The sequence below is a fragment of the Thalassophryne amazonica genome, chromosome 7 (genome assembly GCF_902500255.1).
Source record: "Thalassophryne amazonica chromosome 7, fThaAma1.1, whole genome shotgun sequence".
NCBI lineage: Eukaryota > Metazoa > Chordata > Actinopteri > Batrachoidiformes > Batrachoididae > Thalassophryne > Thalassophryne amazonica.
The window spans coordinates 97,382,629-97,399,190 of NC_047109.1; the positions used below are offsets into that span (position 1 = coordinate 97,382,629).

At 40.5% G+C, this 16,562-nt stretch overlaps 1 protein-coding gene across 1 annotated transcript in view; it reads left to right on the plus strand.

The window, feature by feature from the left end:
• Positions 1-8,437: 8,437 nt before the first annotated feature.
• LOC117514639 (collagen alpha-1(XIV) chain-like) overlaps positions 8,438-16,562 on the plus strand; it is a 496,536-nt gene continuing 488,411 nt past the window's right edge. The window contains exons 1-2 of the mRNA XM_034175192.1: positions 8,438-8,624; positions 10,411-10,526. Of these exons, the coding sequence (XP_034031083.1) occupies positions 10,433-10,526 (94 nt within the window). The 5' untranslated portion in view covers positions 8,438-8,624; positions 10,411-10,432. The remainder of the gene's footprint in view (positions 8,625-10,410; positions 10,527-16,562) is intronic.

Sequence of the window (16,562 nt, forward strand, 5' to 3'; positions counted from 1 at the left end):
TGTGAGAGTGTCACATCAAATCTACTTCACATTCTAAGTAACAGTCCACTTCTGTTAAGTGTACTTGGATCCGTGCTCAGGTCCCTGGTTTGAAATCCCCCTAAGACACTTTAACTTGGTTTTTCATTTAGTTTGTCAGCCGTCTGTGCATAGACTGAGCAAAATGTCCAGGCTGACATGCTGATGTGATCTGCTGACATATTTATGGTATAGTTCTTTGCAAATCCAAAATGTAGCCATACCTTCACTAGAATTTTCATCAAAGTACTACAAATGGGTATGTAATGTAGAAGTAACGCTGGATATCCTTCAAAGGATCAACACTCAATCTTGTGCAAATCATAAAGTTGTAAAATCTACAACAAGGTGTACATTCTTGGCACAAAAGAAAATGTTTCAAGAGTTCTCGATGCATATTGAAGTTAGTCACCTTCCAAAATCAGTATGTCATATACCTTAGCAAGTATATTGGCATATTTTTTTCCTGTTGCATAAGATATTTTGCTCAGTATAATACACTTTGAGTCAGACTAATCTCAATGGTGGCAGTTATTTACAAAAACCATAACTACAATGGGTGTGCTTAACAATTAATTTGTGTATTTACAGTGAAAAGAATGCAAACGTAATTGTCCTCAAATTGTAAGCAGAGGTGAAAGAAGTGAGCACAAAACCTGAAAATTAAAGTCTGGACTGTGCAAAATTGATGCCACGCAAAAGGAAGTTGATGCTGGGAATACACAAAATTGTGTACTCTTCCCCAGCTGTATATATCGGTCTAGTATGAGTCACGGCTGTCTCGTACCATTAAGAATATATACATTTCAAAATACTGTAACAGATATTTGCTGCAGTTTGTGCGTGTGTGTACTCACTCTGTGCTGTCTGCACATACTGAATTTATAGCTGTGTGGTCTGCATACGGACAACAGATGAAGGTGGACAGATGGTGATACCAGGATAGGAAGAGAGGAAGGAAGGAGGAAGAAAAGGAAGGGAGGCAGGAACACCTTAGCCACTTGATTATAGTGTTTGTGGCATCTGGACAGTTGTTTGGCTAAGGTGTATGTGTGTGCATTTTGATCATCTGTGTTTGTGTGTCGCAGTGACACACCTGGAGTGAAACTATATTCTGTGTTTGAACGCAGTCATTCAGCAGTGCAGTTCACAATGCCTTGGTTTCCCATGCCTCCCTGTCTTCTCCCCCGCAGGGCGAGTCACAAAGACTCTTCAGTAGGAAAGGAGTTCGGTGTATAAACAGAATTACAAGCTGCATTCAAGTATTTTTTTTCTCAGGCTTTCAACAATCCACAGCCTAATTTAAAGTCCTACAAAGGTACAACATGTATTACAACCCCTGGCAAAAATTATGGAATCACTGGCCTCGGAGGATGTTCATTCAGTTGTTTAATTTTGTAGAAAAAAGCAGATCACAGACATGACACAAAACTAAAGTCATTTCAAATGGCAACTTTCTGGCTTTAAGAAACATTATAAGAAATCAAGAAAAAAAGATTGTGGCAGTCAGTAACGGTTACTTTTTTAGACCAAGCAGAGGAAAAAAATATGGAATCACTCAATTCTGAGGAAAAAATTATTGAATCACCCTGTAAATTTTCATCCCCAAAACTAACACCTGCATCACATCAGATCTGCTCATTAGTCTGCATCTAAAAAGGAGTGATCACACCTTGGAGAGCTGTTGCACCAAGTGGACTGACATGAATCATGGCTCCAACACGAGAGATGTCAATTGAAACAAAGGAGAGGCTTATCAAACTCTTAAAAGAGGGTAAATCATCACGCAATGTTGCAAAAGATGTTGGTTGTTCACAGTCAGCTGTGTCTAAACTCTGGACCAAATACAAACAACATGGGAAGGTTGTTAAAGGCAAACATACTGGTAGACCAAGGAAGACATCAAAGCGTCAAGACAGAAAACTTAAAGCAATATGTCTCAAAAATCGAAAAATGCACAACAAAACAAATGAGGAACGAATGGGAGGAAACTGGAGTCAACGTCTGTGACTGAACTGTAAGAAACCGCCTAAAGGAAACGGGATTTACATACAGAAAAGCTAAACAAAAGCCATCATTAACACCTAAACAGAAAAAAACAAGGTTACAATGGGCTAAGGAAAAGCAGTCGTGGACTGTGGATGACTGGATGAAAGTCATATTCAGTGATGAATCTCGAATCTGCATTGGGCAAGGTGATGATGCTGGAACATTTGTCTGGTGCCGTTCCAATGAGATTTATAAAGATGACTGCCTGAAGAGAACATGTAAATTTCCACAGTCATTGATGATATGGGGCTGCATGTCAGGTAAAGGCACTGGGGAGATGGCTGTCATTACATCATCAATAAATGCACAAGTTTATGTTGATATTTTGGACAATTGAAAGGATGTTTGGGGATGATTAAATCATTTTTCAAGATGATAATGCATCTTGCCATAGAGCAAAAACTGTGAAAACATTCCTTGCAAAAAGACACATAGGGTCAATGTCATGGCATAGGGTCAATGTCAACGAGCAGATCTGATTTGATGCAGGTGTTAGTTTGGGGGATGAAAATTTACAGGGTGAGTCCATAATTTATTCCTCAGAATTGAGTGATTCCATATTTTTTTCCTCTGCTTGGTCTAAAAAAGTAACCGTTACTGACTGCCACAATCTTTTTTTTCTTGATTTCTTATAGTGTTTCTTAAAGCCAGAAAGTTGCCATTTGAAATGACTTTAGTTTTGTGTCATGTCTGTGATCTGCTTTTTTTCTACAAAATTAAACAACTGAATGAACATCATCCGAGGCCAGTGATTCCATAATTTTTTGCCAGGGGTTGTATAAACTCCCTGGAAAGTGACTGAGATCCTGCTTTAATGTTGCGTCAGTATGTCTTTTCTCATGTATACTTCAGAAATAGTTCAATTAAAGACATTTAATTAAACAGTGAGCTGAAATAATATTACACATGGGTGTGTGTGTGTGTGTGTGTGTGTGTAATGTTTTCACCCCTGTGTGTCCATCCATACATGAACAAAATATCTTGAATAGTTTTGATCCCATTTGAACAAAACTGGGTGAAATGACTGGGGGTCAGGCAAGGACAAAATGGTTTGATTTTGTGAAAATGAGTTAAAATGTAAGGATATGGAAACATTTTTTGCTGTTTTTGTTGTTCAATAATTTTGGACGTCTTATGATATATTGTGATTACACAAAATTGGTTCATTTATTTGTGAGCATATTTAAAATTTTATACTTAAAGGTATTAGGGGATGGTGGCCAAGTGGTTAGTGTGCTTGTTTTCAGTGCTGAAGGTTCCCGGTTCAGACCCCACCCCTGCCACATTTCTCCATATAATGTGGAATTGCGTCAGGAATGGCATCCGGTTGCGTCAGGAAGGGCATCCGGTAAACCTTGTGCCAATTCAACATGCAAATCCACCTCAGATTTGCTGTGGCGACCATGAGTGAAAACAAGGGAACAGCCAAAGGGACTTACTATACTTACAGGTATTATGAATGGCATTTTAAACATTAATATAGCAGCCAACAACTATTTTCTGTGTAACTTGCGTGATTTAATTTCACCCTGTGCAGAAAATGAAGAAACACTCCCTCTGTGCTCTGACCTTTTCAGTCTCCTGTGGTTGTGCATGTTGATTCCTGCCCTGTGAAACTGTTGCCCAGCCATCCCCATGTTTATCGTGCAACAGCACTACTGATGACTCACCGCATAGCTGTTAATTTTTTTCAAGATCGTGGCTGGCAAAACATGGAAATGCAGCCTAAAATCACATTTAGGCTCAAAATGACTGAATGTTACCAGACTAGAATCCACATAAATCTGATTCCACCCCCCACACTTTCAGAGGTGTTTGACCTGGTAAAAGGCTTCAAATACCATTGCTCTGCTCATTCTATAAAAGATAGGAAGGAGGATTGAAAAGGAGTGGCTGAGGAGGGAAGCTTTATTTACACTGCTGAAGGTTGAAACAAGTGGGACATATAGTGGCAGAAAGTCTATCATAGCACATTGAATATTCAGGTGTGCCAATAATGCTGAACAGGAGTGTAGCAAGACTGCTGTCAGGCTTCGTTATGCTAACAGGCACTGAGTGACTGGACACAATTGCAGGACTCACAGACACAAGCGTTGGAGTAAGAAAAGGCTTTATCTTGTAAACAGGTTTAGGTTTGATACGCTGGTGGACAGTCAGTGAAGCGGAGGTACAGACAGGGCAAGACAATGGTGTAGTCCAAGGCAGGCAGGGTTCAGTGGCACAGAGAGACAAAGCAATCAGAGCAGAGGCAAAAACTAGGTCACAAAAACGAGGCAAGGTCATACACAGCTGATCAGATCAAAAAACAAAACTAGAGCAAGGTTACTGAGGCTGGAACGAGGGCTGAAACACAGGGTGACAAGCACAACGAACTGGCAGAGAACAGAGAAAAATGCACAGCTTAAATAACAGGGTGTGATTAAGGAAGGTGAAAACAGGTGTGTGAGAAAGTTCAGGAAGGAGACAAAGCTGAGACAAGCAGGAGCAAGAGAGTGCAATAAAATAAACACTAAGATGCATGGAAGAAAGAGACAAAGATGAAGCAAACAGGTGCAAGAGAGTGCAGAAAAGTAAACACTAAGCAGACAGAAAGAAAGTGGAAGGTGCGTCCAAAACATAATGCAAGAAAATCAACACCTGGAAGGAGCAAAGAAACAAAATCAAGACAAAGGTGAGAACTGAAAGTGATCAACAAGAGAATTAAAGGCTGGGGCTGAAACTAAAACAACTAACATGTGGCAAAAGCATAACAAACAGAAATTACAAACAATGACTATAGTGGTAAAATGCAAAATAAAACCAGTGACTAAAGTAATCCTAAACTGAAAATCAAAGACAGGGGAAATGAGCACAGACAGAACCAAGATGAAAACCCAGGCCTGCGGCAGTTCATGACAACTGCTCCATATTTGTGTTGGCTTATTATTGTTAGTTTCTTTCTTTTTGGTTGAGTTTTCTGCAGGTGATGATTCTTGCCCTCAGTTCACTACATAAAACTGTTCATTGTTGTTGTTGTTGTTTATTGGCTTTGGTTTATTTGTTTGCCTTTGTGTTCTCCTGTTGAGGAATATACTGCTCCGGCTGATTGTATGCAACCTGCTTGCCTTTAGTCTTGAAGATGCTTAATTCTGTCACTGTTTATTGGTTTTGGGGTTTTCTGCCCCGTCTTAGATCAGCAATGATGTTAAATTAAACAGGGATGTTCAATCATTCAAAGAAGGGTGGTCATGATTCACAAGTGAGCACACACGCACTCGCTACCCTTCTGCTACAAGGATAATCTCTGTCTTTATCTCTCCCTCTCTTGTACATGATTGGATATGCCATTTATAGTGTAACCACAGCTATCGATAAGCGACATATGTTCCAGTGCATGCACAGACCTCGTGCTGATTACAGCATTGAATGTCTCAAAACATTTGTTTCAAAACAACTGGTGATGTAATGGGGCTTCATTTAGCAAAGCATGTGATGCTTTAACTTTTGATACAGACTCTGGAACAATGGTCCAAAATAATAGTGTTGCAAAGGTTTCAAAACATGCTGGAACAGTGTTTTGAGTTGCCACTCATTTGCAGAACAGACAAAAGGTGTTACATTGTAGCTATTTTTTAAAGTCTGGCTTTCTGCTCCCATTCTGTTGTATAAGTTGACCTGTATTTGCCCATGTAATAGGCATCATGTTTCTTCTCCCTGCGGTTGCTATCATAATTTTCCAGCTGACACCAGCAAGGCGGGTGCTGGTGGGTGGAGCGCACCAAAGAGAGACAGATTTTCAGGGAAACTAACCCACTCAACATGTGGCAAGGCATTGGGGACATCACGGACTAAAAAACAAACCCACAACACTTTCCCCTCAACTCATTTCTCTCTCCTGGATCAGCTTAAAGCTTTCTTTGCCTGTTTTAGAAATTGCAATAATATGGGTCCAGCTGCCAATCATCATCACTGCACAAGAGACCAAACAACCACAAAAAATAGCAGCACCCATGGCCAGTATTTACAGATTCTTTTCCAAACAGTTCATTCTTTTACTGATATAATATTGTCAATGGATTTATTTATTTATTTACTTACTTACAGTGCATCCACAAAGTATATAAAACGCTTCACTTTTTCCACTTTTTGTTATGTTACAGCCTTATTCCAAAATGGATGAAATTCATTTTTTCCCTCAAACTTTGGCACACAATACCCCATAATGACAATGTGACAACAGTTTTTTGGAGATTTTTGCAAATATTTTTTTTAAAAACAAACAAACTAATGATTCACAAGTACGTAAGTATTCACAGCCTTTGCATGAAGCTCAAAATTGAGCTGAGGTGCACCTGTTTTCATTGATTATCCTTGAGATGTTCCTACAACTTAATTGGAGTCCACCTGAGGTAAATTCAGTTGATTGGACATGATTTGGAAAGACACACACCTGTCTACATATAAGGTCCCACAGTTGACAGTGCATGTCAGAGCACAAACCAAGCATGAAGTTAAAGAAATTGACTGTAGACCTCTGAGACAGGATTGTCTTGAGGCACAAATATGGGGAAGGATACAGAAACATTTCTGCTGCTTTGAAGGTCTCAATGAGAAGAGTGGCTTCCATCATCCGTAACTTAAAGAAGTTGGGATCCACCATAACTCTTGGTAGAGCTGGCCGTCTGTCAAAACCAGTGGTGTCCAAAGTATTCCAGAAAGGGCCAAGAGGGTGCAGGTTTTCTTTGCAACCACTGACTCCAGCAAGTGATTTCACTGATTAACATCACTTTGAGCAGATGGGATGAGTTCATCAGTGAAAGTAGACGAGTTTAAATACTTGGGGTCAACTGTCCAAAGCAATAGAGAGTGTGGTAGAGAGGTGAAGAATAGAGTGCAGGCAGGGTGCAGTGGGTGGAGAAAGGTGGCACGGGTGATTTGTAACTGAAGAATATCTACAAGAGTGAAGGGGAAAGTGTACAAGACAGTAGTGAGACTGGTGTCGCAGACCGAAAGGTCCGCCCCTAAAAATTGGTCCACTCTACCTCTATTGCTCATGCACCATTTCGGAGCTCAGCAGCTCATCTGAGACAGAGTTTCTTCACCCAAAGCAATCAAATGGATTAATGGGATTATTAACCGTCAGATGACAAGGTTAAACCTCTTAAATCATTCTAAAGTCAGTTTTAAGCAGAAACAAGGATGATACTCCATGACTCTTTGAAATGACCGATGCGCAGTGACCGCATCAGCTAGCAGCTTGTCTAGCTGCGGCGCTCTCATCGCTTCCTTCGTCTTTTATGATGAAATAACACTGAATTTATGTGGAAAGCTTCAGATATCTGTCACTGAAATAGATGATGACTGGAGTGCAGTTTTAAGCAGAAACGATATGATAATCAGTGAACTGCTGCTAATGACACATGCGCAGTGAAGGCAGGGTGGACCGATTTTTAGGGGGGACCGTTTGGTTAACACGAAAACCGGCCTGAATTAGGCTGGATACTGGCCACCATTTAGGAGTGGGAATTCCCACTCCTAAATGACCAATAGGAGAGCAGCGCTTTTGCAACACCAAAGTGAGGCTTGGCTGCCAACCAATCAGAGGCTAGGAGAGAGAGGCCAGTATCCGGGTTAATTCAGGCCTGTTGTCGGGCTACCGTTTGGTCAGCTACTGGTTAATATAAAGCAATTTGGCTGATTTTAAAGTGTTACTAAAAGAGAACACATGCAATATTATTATGCAGACAATCAGAGAAACACAATAAGACCAATGTTTATGATTTATCATGAAAACTCCACTATCAACCCAATATAATTACGTGGAGGTACAATGTAAAAACTTAAATATCTTGGAAGCAGTCGCCAATCAGCCATCTTTATTGTCATGTTTGAATCCAGCATCCCAAAACCCACAATAAATAACAAACACAGGGAACAAGCCTTTATATGCTGTTTTTATGTGCATTTATTTTTAAAAAATTCTTATTGTTTATTTTGTACGTTGAACTTTGAGCTGAGGTTGTCCGCTTTGAAAACCTGAGTCATTCTGCCTTTAACATCAAAGCAAGCCGCACAGCGCGCGAGGCACCTGCTCGGAGCGCTCGAGACCAGCAGTCGGCTCTGTCTTTTCTTTCTTTTATCTTTTTTTGGGTTCTTTTCTTTTTAGAATAAGCGACTTATTGTGAACGGGAGTCGTCAGTAATGGGACTAATTCTCGTTTTTAAAGCCCACAGATTTGGACACATTCACTTGACGAGCATTGATGTGATCTTAAAAGCGCGGGACTGAAACTGAATCTGAAGAAGCGGAGGACTCTCTCTCTCTCTCTCTCTCTCTCTCTCTCTCTCTCTCTCTCTCTCTCTCTCTCTCTCTCTCTCTCTCTCTCTCTCTCTCTCTCGGATGGGGGGAATAGCTGGAGGGAGGGATGGCTGAATAACGAGAAACACCCACTCCGGACGGACTGGATTGTATCCGGAGGAGTGAGATAAAGAAAGAGGGAGAAAGAGAAAGAAAACGGAGCCGCAGGCAGAGGATTTTCTTTGAGGATTAAAGGACGTACTGAATTGATGACTGAAGAGGTAAAGACTGTTTAATGAATTCATTCATTCATTCATTCATTCATTCATTCATTCATTCATTCAATCAATCATTCATTCATTCAGGTGTGCGTCTGAATATTGATTGACACAAATCTCTTGTGAATTAAATCAGTAACTCGAACTTGTTTTTATTGGAGAAGAAAATAAAATCCAGTAAATGTTTTTCCACTCCTGAATGAAATGACTCCTGTTCTATTAGCATTTTGTTTCTTTAAAACCTGCAGTGGATTATGTGCGTCTGTGGGTTCAGAGATTTCAAATATTTATTTTTATTTATTTATTTATTTTGATACTCCACATGTGGAGCCTGCACATTAATAGAACAAAATATTCTGCAAAGCAGTGCCTGGAAAGTTAACTTTTGTGGTTAGCATTAAATAGTTAAATATTTGCAAAGTTCTCCCTAAGAAAGATAACTTACAAGGTAAATATTAGCGCTCAGAGTGAATGATATTTAGCTGTAATGTATGTTTATATTATGCAATCACATGATTAAGTGTTCGGCCCCCACTGATATTTGATTTTCATTATAAACTGGCACTTTTAATGCTTTTTCTAATCTATATTTGGCACTTGCTTGATTGATTTGTTGCGTCACAAATTGAAGCCGAATCACGTCTTGGTATGCAAATAAACACAATCCAACAAACACAGCAGTGGGCGGGGCCTCGAGGCAGTTCGATTGCCTCTACACACTTTAATAAGGGTGAAAAAATGTGCGTGCATTCATTTTACAGCAGTTTAGTGAACTTTCTTGCATAAAACAGTGTATAATACAAATATAAGCCTTCAAAATAAGTACAACTTTAACAGTAATAGTTTTAATTGAATAGTGTTAATGTCAATTGAACCTTTGTGCTTAATCTCAGTTTCAGTGGGCTTTAATCTTTATTATGTTGTTCATGTCTTGCTGATGTATGAGAAAAAAAAAATCAATCCTCTCACCTGCAAAATCTTATTAACATGCATTGTCATTTTTTCTAGCCTTTTGACTTTAGCTGGAATGCTCTTTTAAAACCGGAGGGTTACTTCTGCATCAGAGAATGATTCAATCTGGATACAACTTTGTTGCATGTGTTGTTTTATTCATACGACTGTCAGCCAGAGTGTTTCGCTGGGAGATAAATGATAGGTCTCTGTCCATCCTCAGAGGGTAATAATGAGTGGCAGACTGAGGAGGAGGATTGGGAGAAAAAGTGAGGAGGAGAGATGAAGGAGGGGTACAAACAATAAAGAGTGAAGTGGAAAAAGAGGAGAAGAGAATCTGTAATATTTGCTCTTGTGGTTGGACAATAGCCCACGTGATATAGTCCCTCTCCAGGCTATCATTCAAACAGGTCTCATCGGTTTTTTTCTATAGTTATACTCCATCGTTTTTATTTTATTTATTTATTTTTTTAACAATTTGCTTTTGTTAATTTCTCTCCTCTCCTCTCTCTCAAACAAATGCCTTCAGTGTTTCGTGCCCTGTCTGCCCCGTGTAGGCGGGAGGCTCAACCGCTGCTCTGCGGTCAGTCTAGACTGTTAGACTGCTGCTCTGTAATTGTCGCAAAGTGGATATTAGGTAGGAGTAACTGATTCCAGATCAGTGACTTGGGGCCATGGAAGTAAGGTGGGCCTTGACCCAGAGCTGAATGGCATTCAGTGTGTACAGTGTCGAGTCTTTCTCAGGCAAAATTCCCCTTCTTTCTTTCTCTTATCGCTATTCAGTTTCCATTCTTTCTTTTCATGTCTCATCATCATGATCTTCCACCTCTCTGTGCAGGTCTAGGCTGCTGTTTGTGAGGATGTTGTTGACGGACCACATCAGGTGGTTCTTGTGGGCTGCACTGGTGCTGCTGACCCTGTTTTCCCATTTCCCCAGTAAGGCACAGGGTGAAGGTGAGTCCTGTTTTAGATCTACTCTGCTTCTCTCATCTTCTAACCCTACCTTGTTCTCCTTCTTCTCCATGCTTCCATCAAAGCATCTCTATATCTACCTGATTCAATTTGTTGTCTCCTTCCACTTCCAAGCCCATCCATCTGTTCACTGCCTCAGGCTTGTCTTCACCTTCTCCCTCACCCTTCCCTCCGCACCACCTCTTTGTGTTGCCACTTATCTTACTGCTCTTGTTAATCTGTTAAAAACACTGTCTTTATTAGATAAAAAAAAATAAATAAACACAGACTACTACATAATCCTTAAAGATGTGGTCCCTTTTGATTTTTTGCAAAAAAATGGACAAAGTTTATGTGATGATTAATCTCTTTTTTTATATAAAGTACATCTACTTCTGTGGTATATTGCAGAATTATAGGTCATTTTCTCACTGGTAAAGTATTTATTTTGGGGGGAAATCATAAAAGAGAAAAAGCATATGTGCATACACAAGATTTGAAGTTTATCCTGCGTTTGATGGAAACTGGGAACTATGAAAAAGGCATCTAATAAAGCTGTGATCGTAATGTCTCCCCACTGACTCATTTTGACAAAGGAAGTAAAAACTTTCTGAATCTAAGCAACATTACTATTGACAAACGGCACAGTAGACCTGTGTGTGTGTGTGTGTGTGTGTGTGTGTGTGTGTGTGTGTGTGTGTGTGTGTGTGTGTGTGTGTGTGTGTGTGTGTGTGTGTTGTTTTAACTGTCCAGCAGATATCCAGCAAAACCTTTATGTTAAATATGTCTCTGGCTGCCTATTTGAACTCGCTGTGTCTGTTGCTTTCTTTCCACTTCAGTTGTATTTCAGTTGCAGTTGAAGCTGTTCTCCATTTCTTTGGCTCTATGATGCGAACACCAGCACATGTAGCATGGCAGTGTCGTTTCACCCTCAAATGTCAGTCTCCCAGCATGCCGTTTGAGGGTCCGAACCGCCACCCTGCATCATCTCTGAGGTTGCCACAAAAACTGTGCCATGGCATCTTGCCACAATATTTTAACTCACATAGGTCAAAATTCTAAACAGTTTCCAAACTGAGCAAATTTTGATCATATTAGCGATATAAGATTATGCATTCTTTATTTGAATACTAAGGAAGAACATTATTCTTGTGCTGAAGCCATATTGTGACAAATAATAAAAATTGTAAAGGGGCTACACCTTTAATGAGAATGCAATTGGGAAAAGCTGGAGTTTGGTGACTTTCTAATACGGGTTTATTATTATTGTTTAAATTTATTTTTTTTTGGGGGGGGGGGGGGGGGGGGGAATCCCTGGTCATTTTTTTGTGTCTTGTTACTGCTGTACATGTGCTTTTCTCTGTGCATGCGTAAGTTTATGGCTGTTTTGCTATTTGGTATTGGCAGCTCATCAAATGTAGATGGACAGACCTTCTGTAAGTATCTGGAGAGAGATCATGTGTAAAAGACCCCAAGGGACACTAAAGTATTTATCTGACCCCGCTGTGTCTGTATATGTATGTGTGTAGTTCACATTCCATCAAAGATGTAAAGTCAGAAGAGCAGAGAACCAGATCTTGGTTAGAGGATCACTACACATGGAAATCAAATATATGCCCCCCCAAAAAAAACTCCACATGACATACTCCATTTGTTGATATATCTGCACATGATTCTTGTTATTACACCCAGTAGTCTAGAGATTAATCCCACTGTGGCATCATGTCTAAACTGTTAAATAACAACGCTGCAGATGTCTGCTGACATCTGAATGTTACACAAAGAGAATTAACATTTGTGAATGTCACTAAACTACCTCTATCCTTATCCATCACCCTAACCAGAGCAACAACAGTAAACTGGAGGGCACCCAGAGTGTATATACCTCTGCTGAGACCCAGCACTCCTCTGTTTATGTGAGCTTAACTGAGTTGATGTGCAGCTGGATCTCTTACACTTTCTGTTGCTGTGATTGGGTGCTTGCAGGATGCAATGCCATTCTAGTGTATAAGGCTAGCGTATGTTTTTTGGCTTCCACAACTGCATGTTGTAAGTTTTTGTAACTCTTACAATTTTTGCACTTGCCTATGGAGCAGAGAAATGAGGATTTGCAGTTTGTGGTTGTTATTTGCGTTGGATGAAATACGGTAATATTAACCCTCTGGGGCCGACGCCGTCGTATACAATGGCTAAGACCAAGCTTTACTAAATTATAAAATAACTTTTTAATGATCTGAGATAGAATCTTACCTTTTTTTTTTGCTGAAAAGTTAACTCCGCAGACTTTCGAGGCAGCCATCGGCCATCTTTGTACTCCTCATAGAAGCTGTGTGATGACGTGCGCAATGTGAGTGTCCAATCAGAATTGGTTCACCGTCACATGGTTTTCCAAAATCCAATCGTAGGGCAGATTTACCTCACGTGAAAAGCCAAAGATCGTTTTCAGGAGTGATATGTTACTAGTTGGCCCGTTTGAATAGCCCCCTGGGTGCTCCAATGAGTACATACTATTAGTACATATTCAGTGTGTCCTGCGCCATTACGCACAGCGATCAATGAAAGCAGGAGCAGACGGAGAGCCTCTGATGACAATCTTACATGCTCAAACAAAGAGTGTGTAACTATCAGGATTGCTCCACTAGTTTGCATGTGAATGTTACTGGATAACTCGGTTGCTTTCTTGGCCTAAAGCACTGTTTACCATATCAATGGACAACAAAATGCATAGACCATTTTGTATATATTGTTCAAAATGTGCATTTGTGTTTACTGTTTGAACCTTTTTGTTGTACAGTCTTTCACACAAGACCTCAAATTACCTTTATGAAGTGTCAAAACAGTTGTTTATTATAGTTTGTTGTGTGTTTTGAATAAATGTGTGTGGAAAATTATTTTTCGCTTTATTTTTTCCTTGCCTATTTTTGATTGTAAACCTTTATTACACTTATAAAACACAACAAAAACATACATATTCTGAAAGCACAGGTTGTCCTGAAAAAAGAGAGATAAAACGTGATTGTGGGATGCAGGGAGAGCTGTTAACAGCAATAATAAAACATTTATGCCAGGCGAGTGAACTGTCCAAAAAATGCCCTTGGACCCCAGAGGGTTAAAGGTGTAATCTGGTTAAATTGATTTATTTTTTATGAAATTGACATTATTGACTTATAAAGTAAATACATTTTTCATATTTTTTTGTGTGTTGCATTGCAACCCAAAAAAAATTGTCTACGTACTGTTGTCAAAAACATCTGGGCTGCGGGTGTGCACGTCTCAGTCCGTACTGGATCCACCCACATTCAACACGGTCGCCCGTCAGTCATACACGGCTGTTTGACTGTCTGTCCCTCCCGACTGCCCCTCAGTGTTTGAGTTTTTTCCCATTCTGGCTGATTCTGCCTGATTCCTGCTCATTCTTACGATGTGTGATGGAAGTCTAAATGTTGTGTCACCTGTCTCTAGCAGATATCCAGCAAAATCTTTGTGTGAAATATCATATCGGCTGTGGCAACCCTCAGCGTAAAGGGAGAAGCTAAAAGAACTTATTATAGTTTCCACAAATGTACAACAACAATGCAAATGGATTACAATGATGAGAAACCTGCTGAACTGGTCCTCCTTTATCTGTGTGCACGATGTTTCTCTCAGTGAGGTCAGAGTTTTTTGCCAGACCTCTAAATGCTGGAGGGGGAAAAAAACAGAGTATCTACAGAAGGTTTTTCAACCTATCCTGACATGTGGACAAATAACGTAAGCTGCTGCCTTTTGACTGACACAAAGGGGCTCTTACAGTCTTTATTAAACAGTGATTACATTTAAAATTAAACTACAGGTGTTTTTATTGCTCTGTTATTTTTGCCATCACTCTTTATGTTCTGAACTCTTTGCTTTCTTCATAGGTCTTTCTGATTGCAGGCAGGCAGAAATGAAATGTGAAACAAATGTGTGACAGCATAAATTAGGATGGGACTAGATCCCAGTGAATCACTGCAGAGCGTGGACAACCTCCCAGACACTATGGGAGTGTGCCCCGCTGAATCCATTCATTAGGAAGCATGTGATAGCCATTAATTTTACCCATTCTGTAGCTGTAAACTGCAACATATGGTCAGAGGGGTTTAAGCAGACGGATTAGTGTGAGCTATCTCCATAGATGATGTTTGTATACACGACACAAATGACTGGATATCATCAGCTATCACACTGTTAAACTGCAACTCAGCCCAGAAAAAGGCTTTTTCCTCTTCTTTTTTGATAATGTTGTAAACAATATTGCATTCAGACATGCATCCCATCATTAAATTATGAATTCCATAGTATCACTTCAGTGTTGGATACATCTTTTTTTGCTCTCTATATATCTTGTTTTAATTAGTGTTTTGTGCATTTCTGGATGTTGTTGCTTGTTTTATTCAAGCCCCAACATCCTGCCATAAAAAATGTAGCTGCCTAGAAGAGGAATAACTTGCAGTTCCTTGAAAGGCCCTATTTCAGGGTGTCTCCAAACGCTCGCAGATTGCTATAGAAGCTCATGTTAAAATGCCCAACTTTTTACAGGAGAACAACAAGACGTGCGGACGGATTGGCGCGTCGGCTCGCAGCCGGCGCGGTGCGCCCACCACAGGAAAAACACCTCCGTTGGAAGCCTTAAGGACAAGTTGTAACATGCCCTGCTGTTAAACAATTTCTCAGATACTCACTAAACTGAAAGCCACCAAAAGCCGCCTGGATTTTACAAATGGTTATCAACACGGAGGTGTTTTTCCTGTGGTGGGCGCACCGCGCCGGCTGCGAGCCGACGCGCCAATCCGTCCGCACGTCTTGTTGTTCTCCTGTAAAAAGTTGGGCATTTTAACATGAGCTTCTATAGCAATCTGCGAGCTTTTGGAGACACCCTGAAATAGGGCCTTTCAAGGAACTGCAAGTTATTCCTCTTCTAGGCAGCTACATTTTTTATGGCAGGATGTTGGGGCTTGAATAAAACAAGCAACATCCAATCCGTCCGCAGGTCTTTCATTAAAAAAATCTCCCTTAACAGTGGAATGTCTGCTGATTCCGACCTCTTCTGAAATTTCTCTGTTCTCTCACGACATCCTGGGTCAACAGAGGCTTAAATTTGGAGGTTTTCAGCTTGAAACAGGATGACGACGTAGCCTCGGAGCGCTGCGTGACGTCCCGCTCCGTGGGAAGTCCTTAAAGCAATAGTAAGACTCCATAATCTCTCATCAGCCATTAAAATTTTCACCGAAAACCAGCTGAATTTCTCGAATGGTGTCCACTCGGATGTGCCTCACAGTTTTTGAAAAAATTTTGATGAAGCACAGCGCCAGTCTCTCAGCAACTTCTCAGACAAAGGAATTCCGACGAGGGGGCTGGACCACTCCTCCCACAAGGCGTGCTCACAGGCGAATGACATCACCGACAGGCGTGGAAAAACACACACATGCGCACGAAGGTTCAAGCTTGGCTGACATAAAAACATATGAATCAAATCCATATAGTTTTTTAAAAAATAAAACGGTCGGTTTCTTTTCTAATAGACCTCATATATATATATTTCTTCATTGTCACAAGACAATGAAAAAAGTCTCCATGCTTTTGTATGTATTGTATTTTCCATGTAATAAACACTGTATATGCTAGATTTTGTGTAACGGATTTCCACTTACATCGGAAAAAACGTCCTGTTTGACCGCAGTGCATTTCCATTAAAAACTCCTCGCATATACCGGACAGAGCAGTCTGCACGTGCACAGTAACAGAGGTACAAAATTAAAGTTCAGTGCTCTGACACTTGCCGATTCGAAGAAAGCACCACCAGAGTCATTTCTGTGATTAAAACACCGACTGTTTATTTTTTCATACCATGCACACCTGCAGCCTGATGTGTGCACCTGTTAAATCAGATGCAAAAGGCTGTGATTGGACACTTTTCTGGTTTCACTCTTTCCTATCGTTGTGTGGGCCGCCAGAAGAGGAGGTACTGCTGGCCCACCACCAGAGGGCGCCCTGCCTGAAGTGCGGGCTTCAGGCACGAGA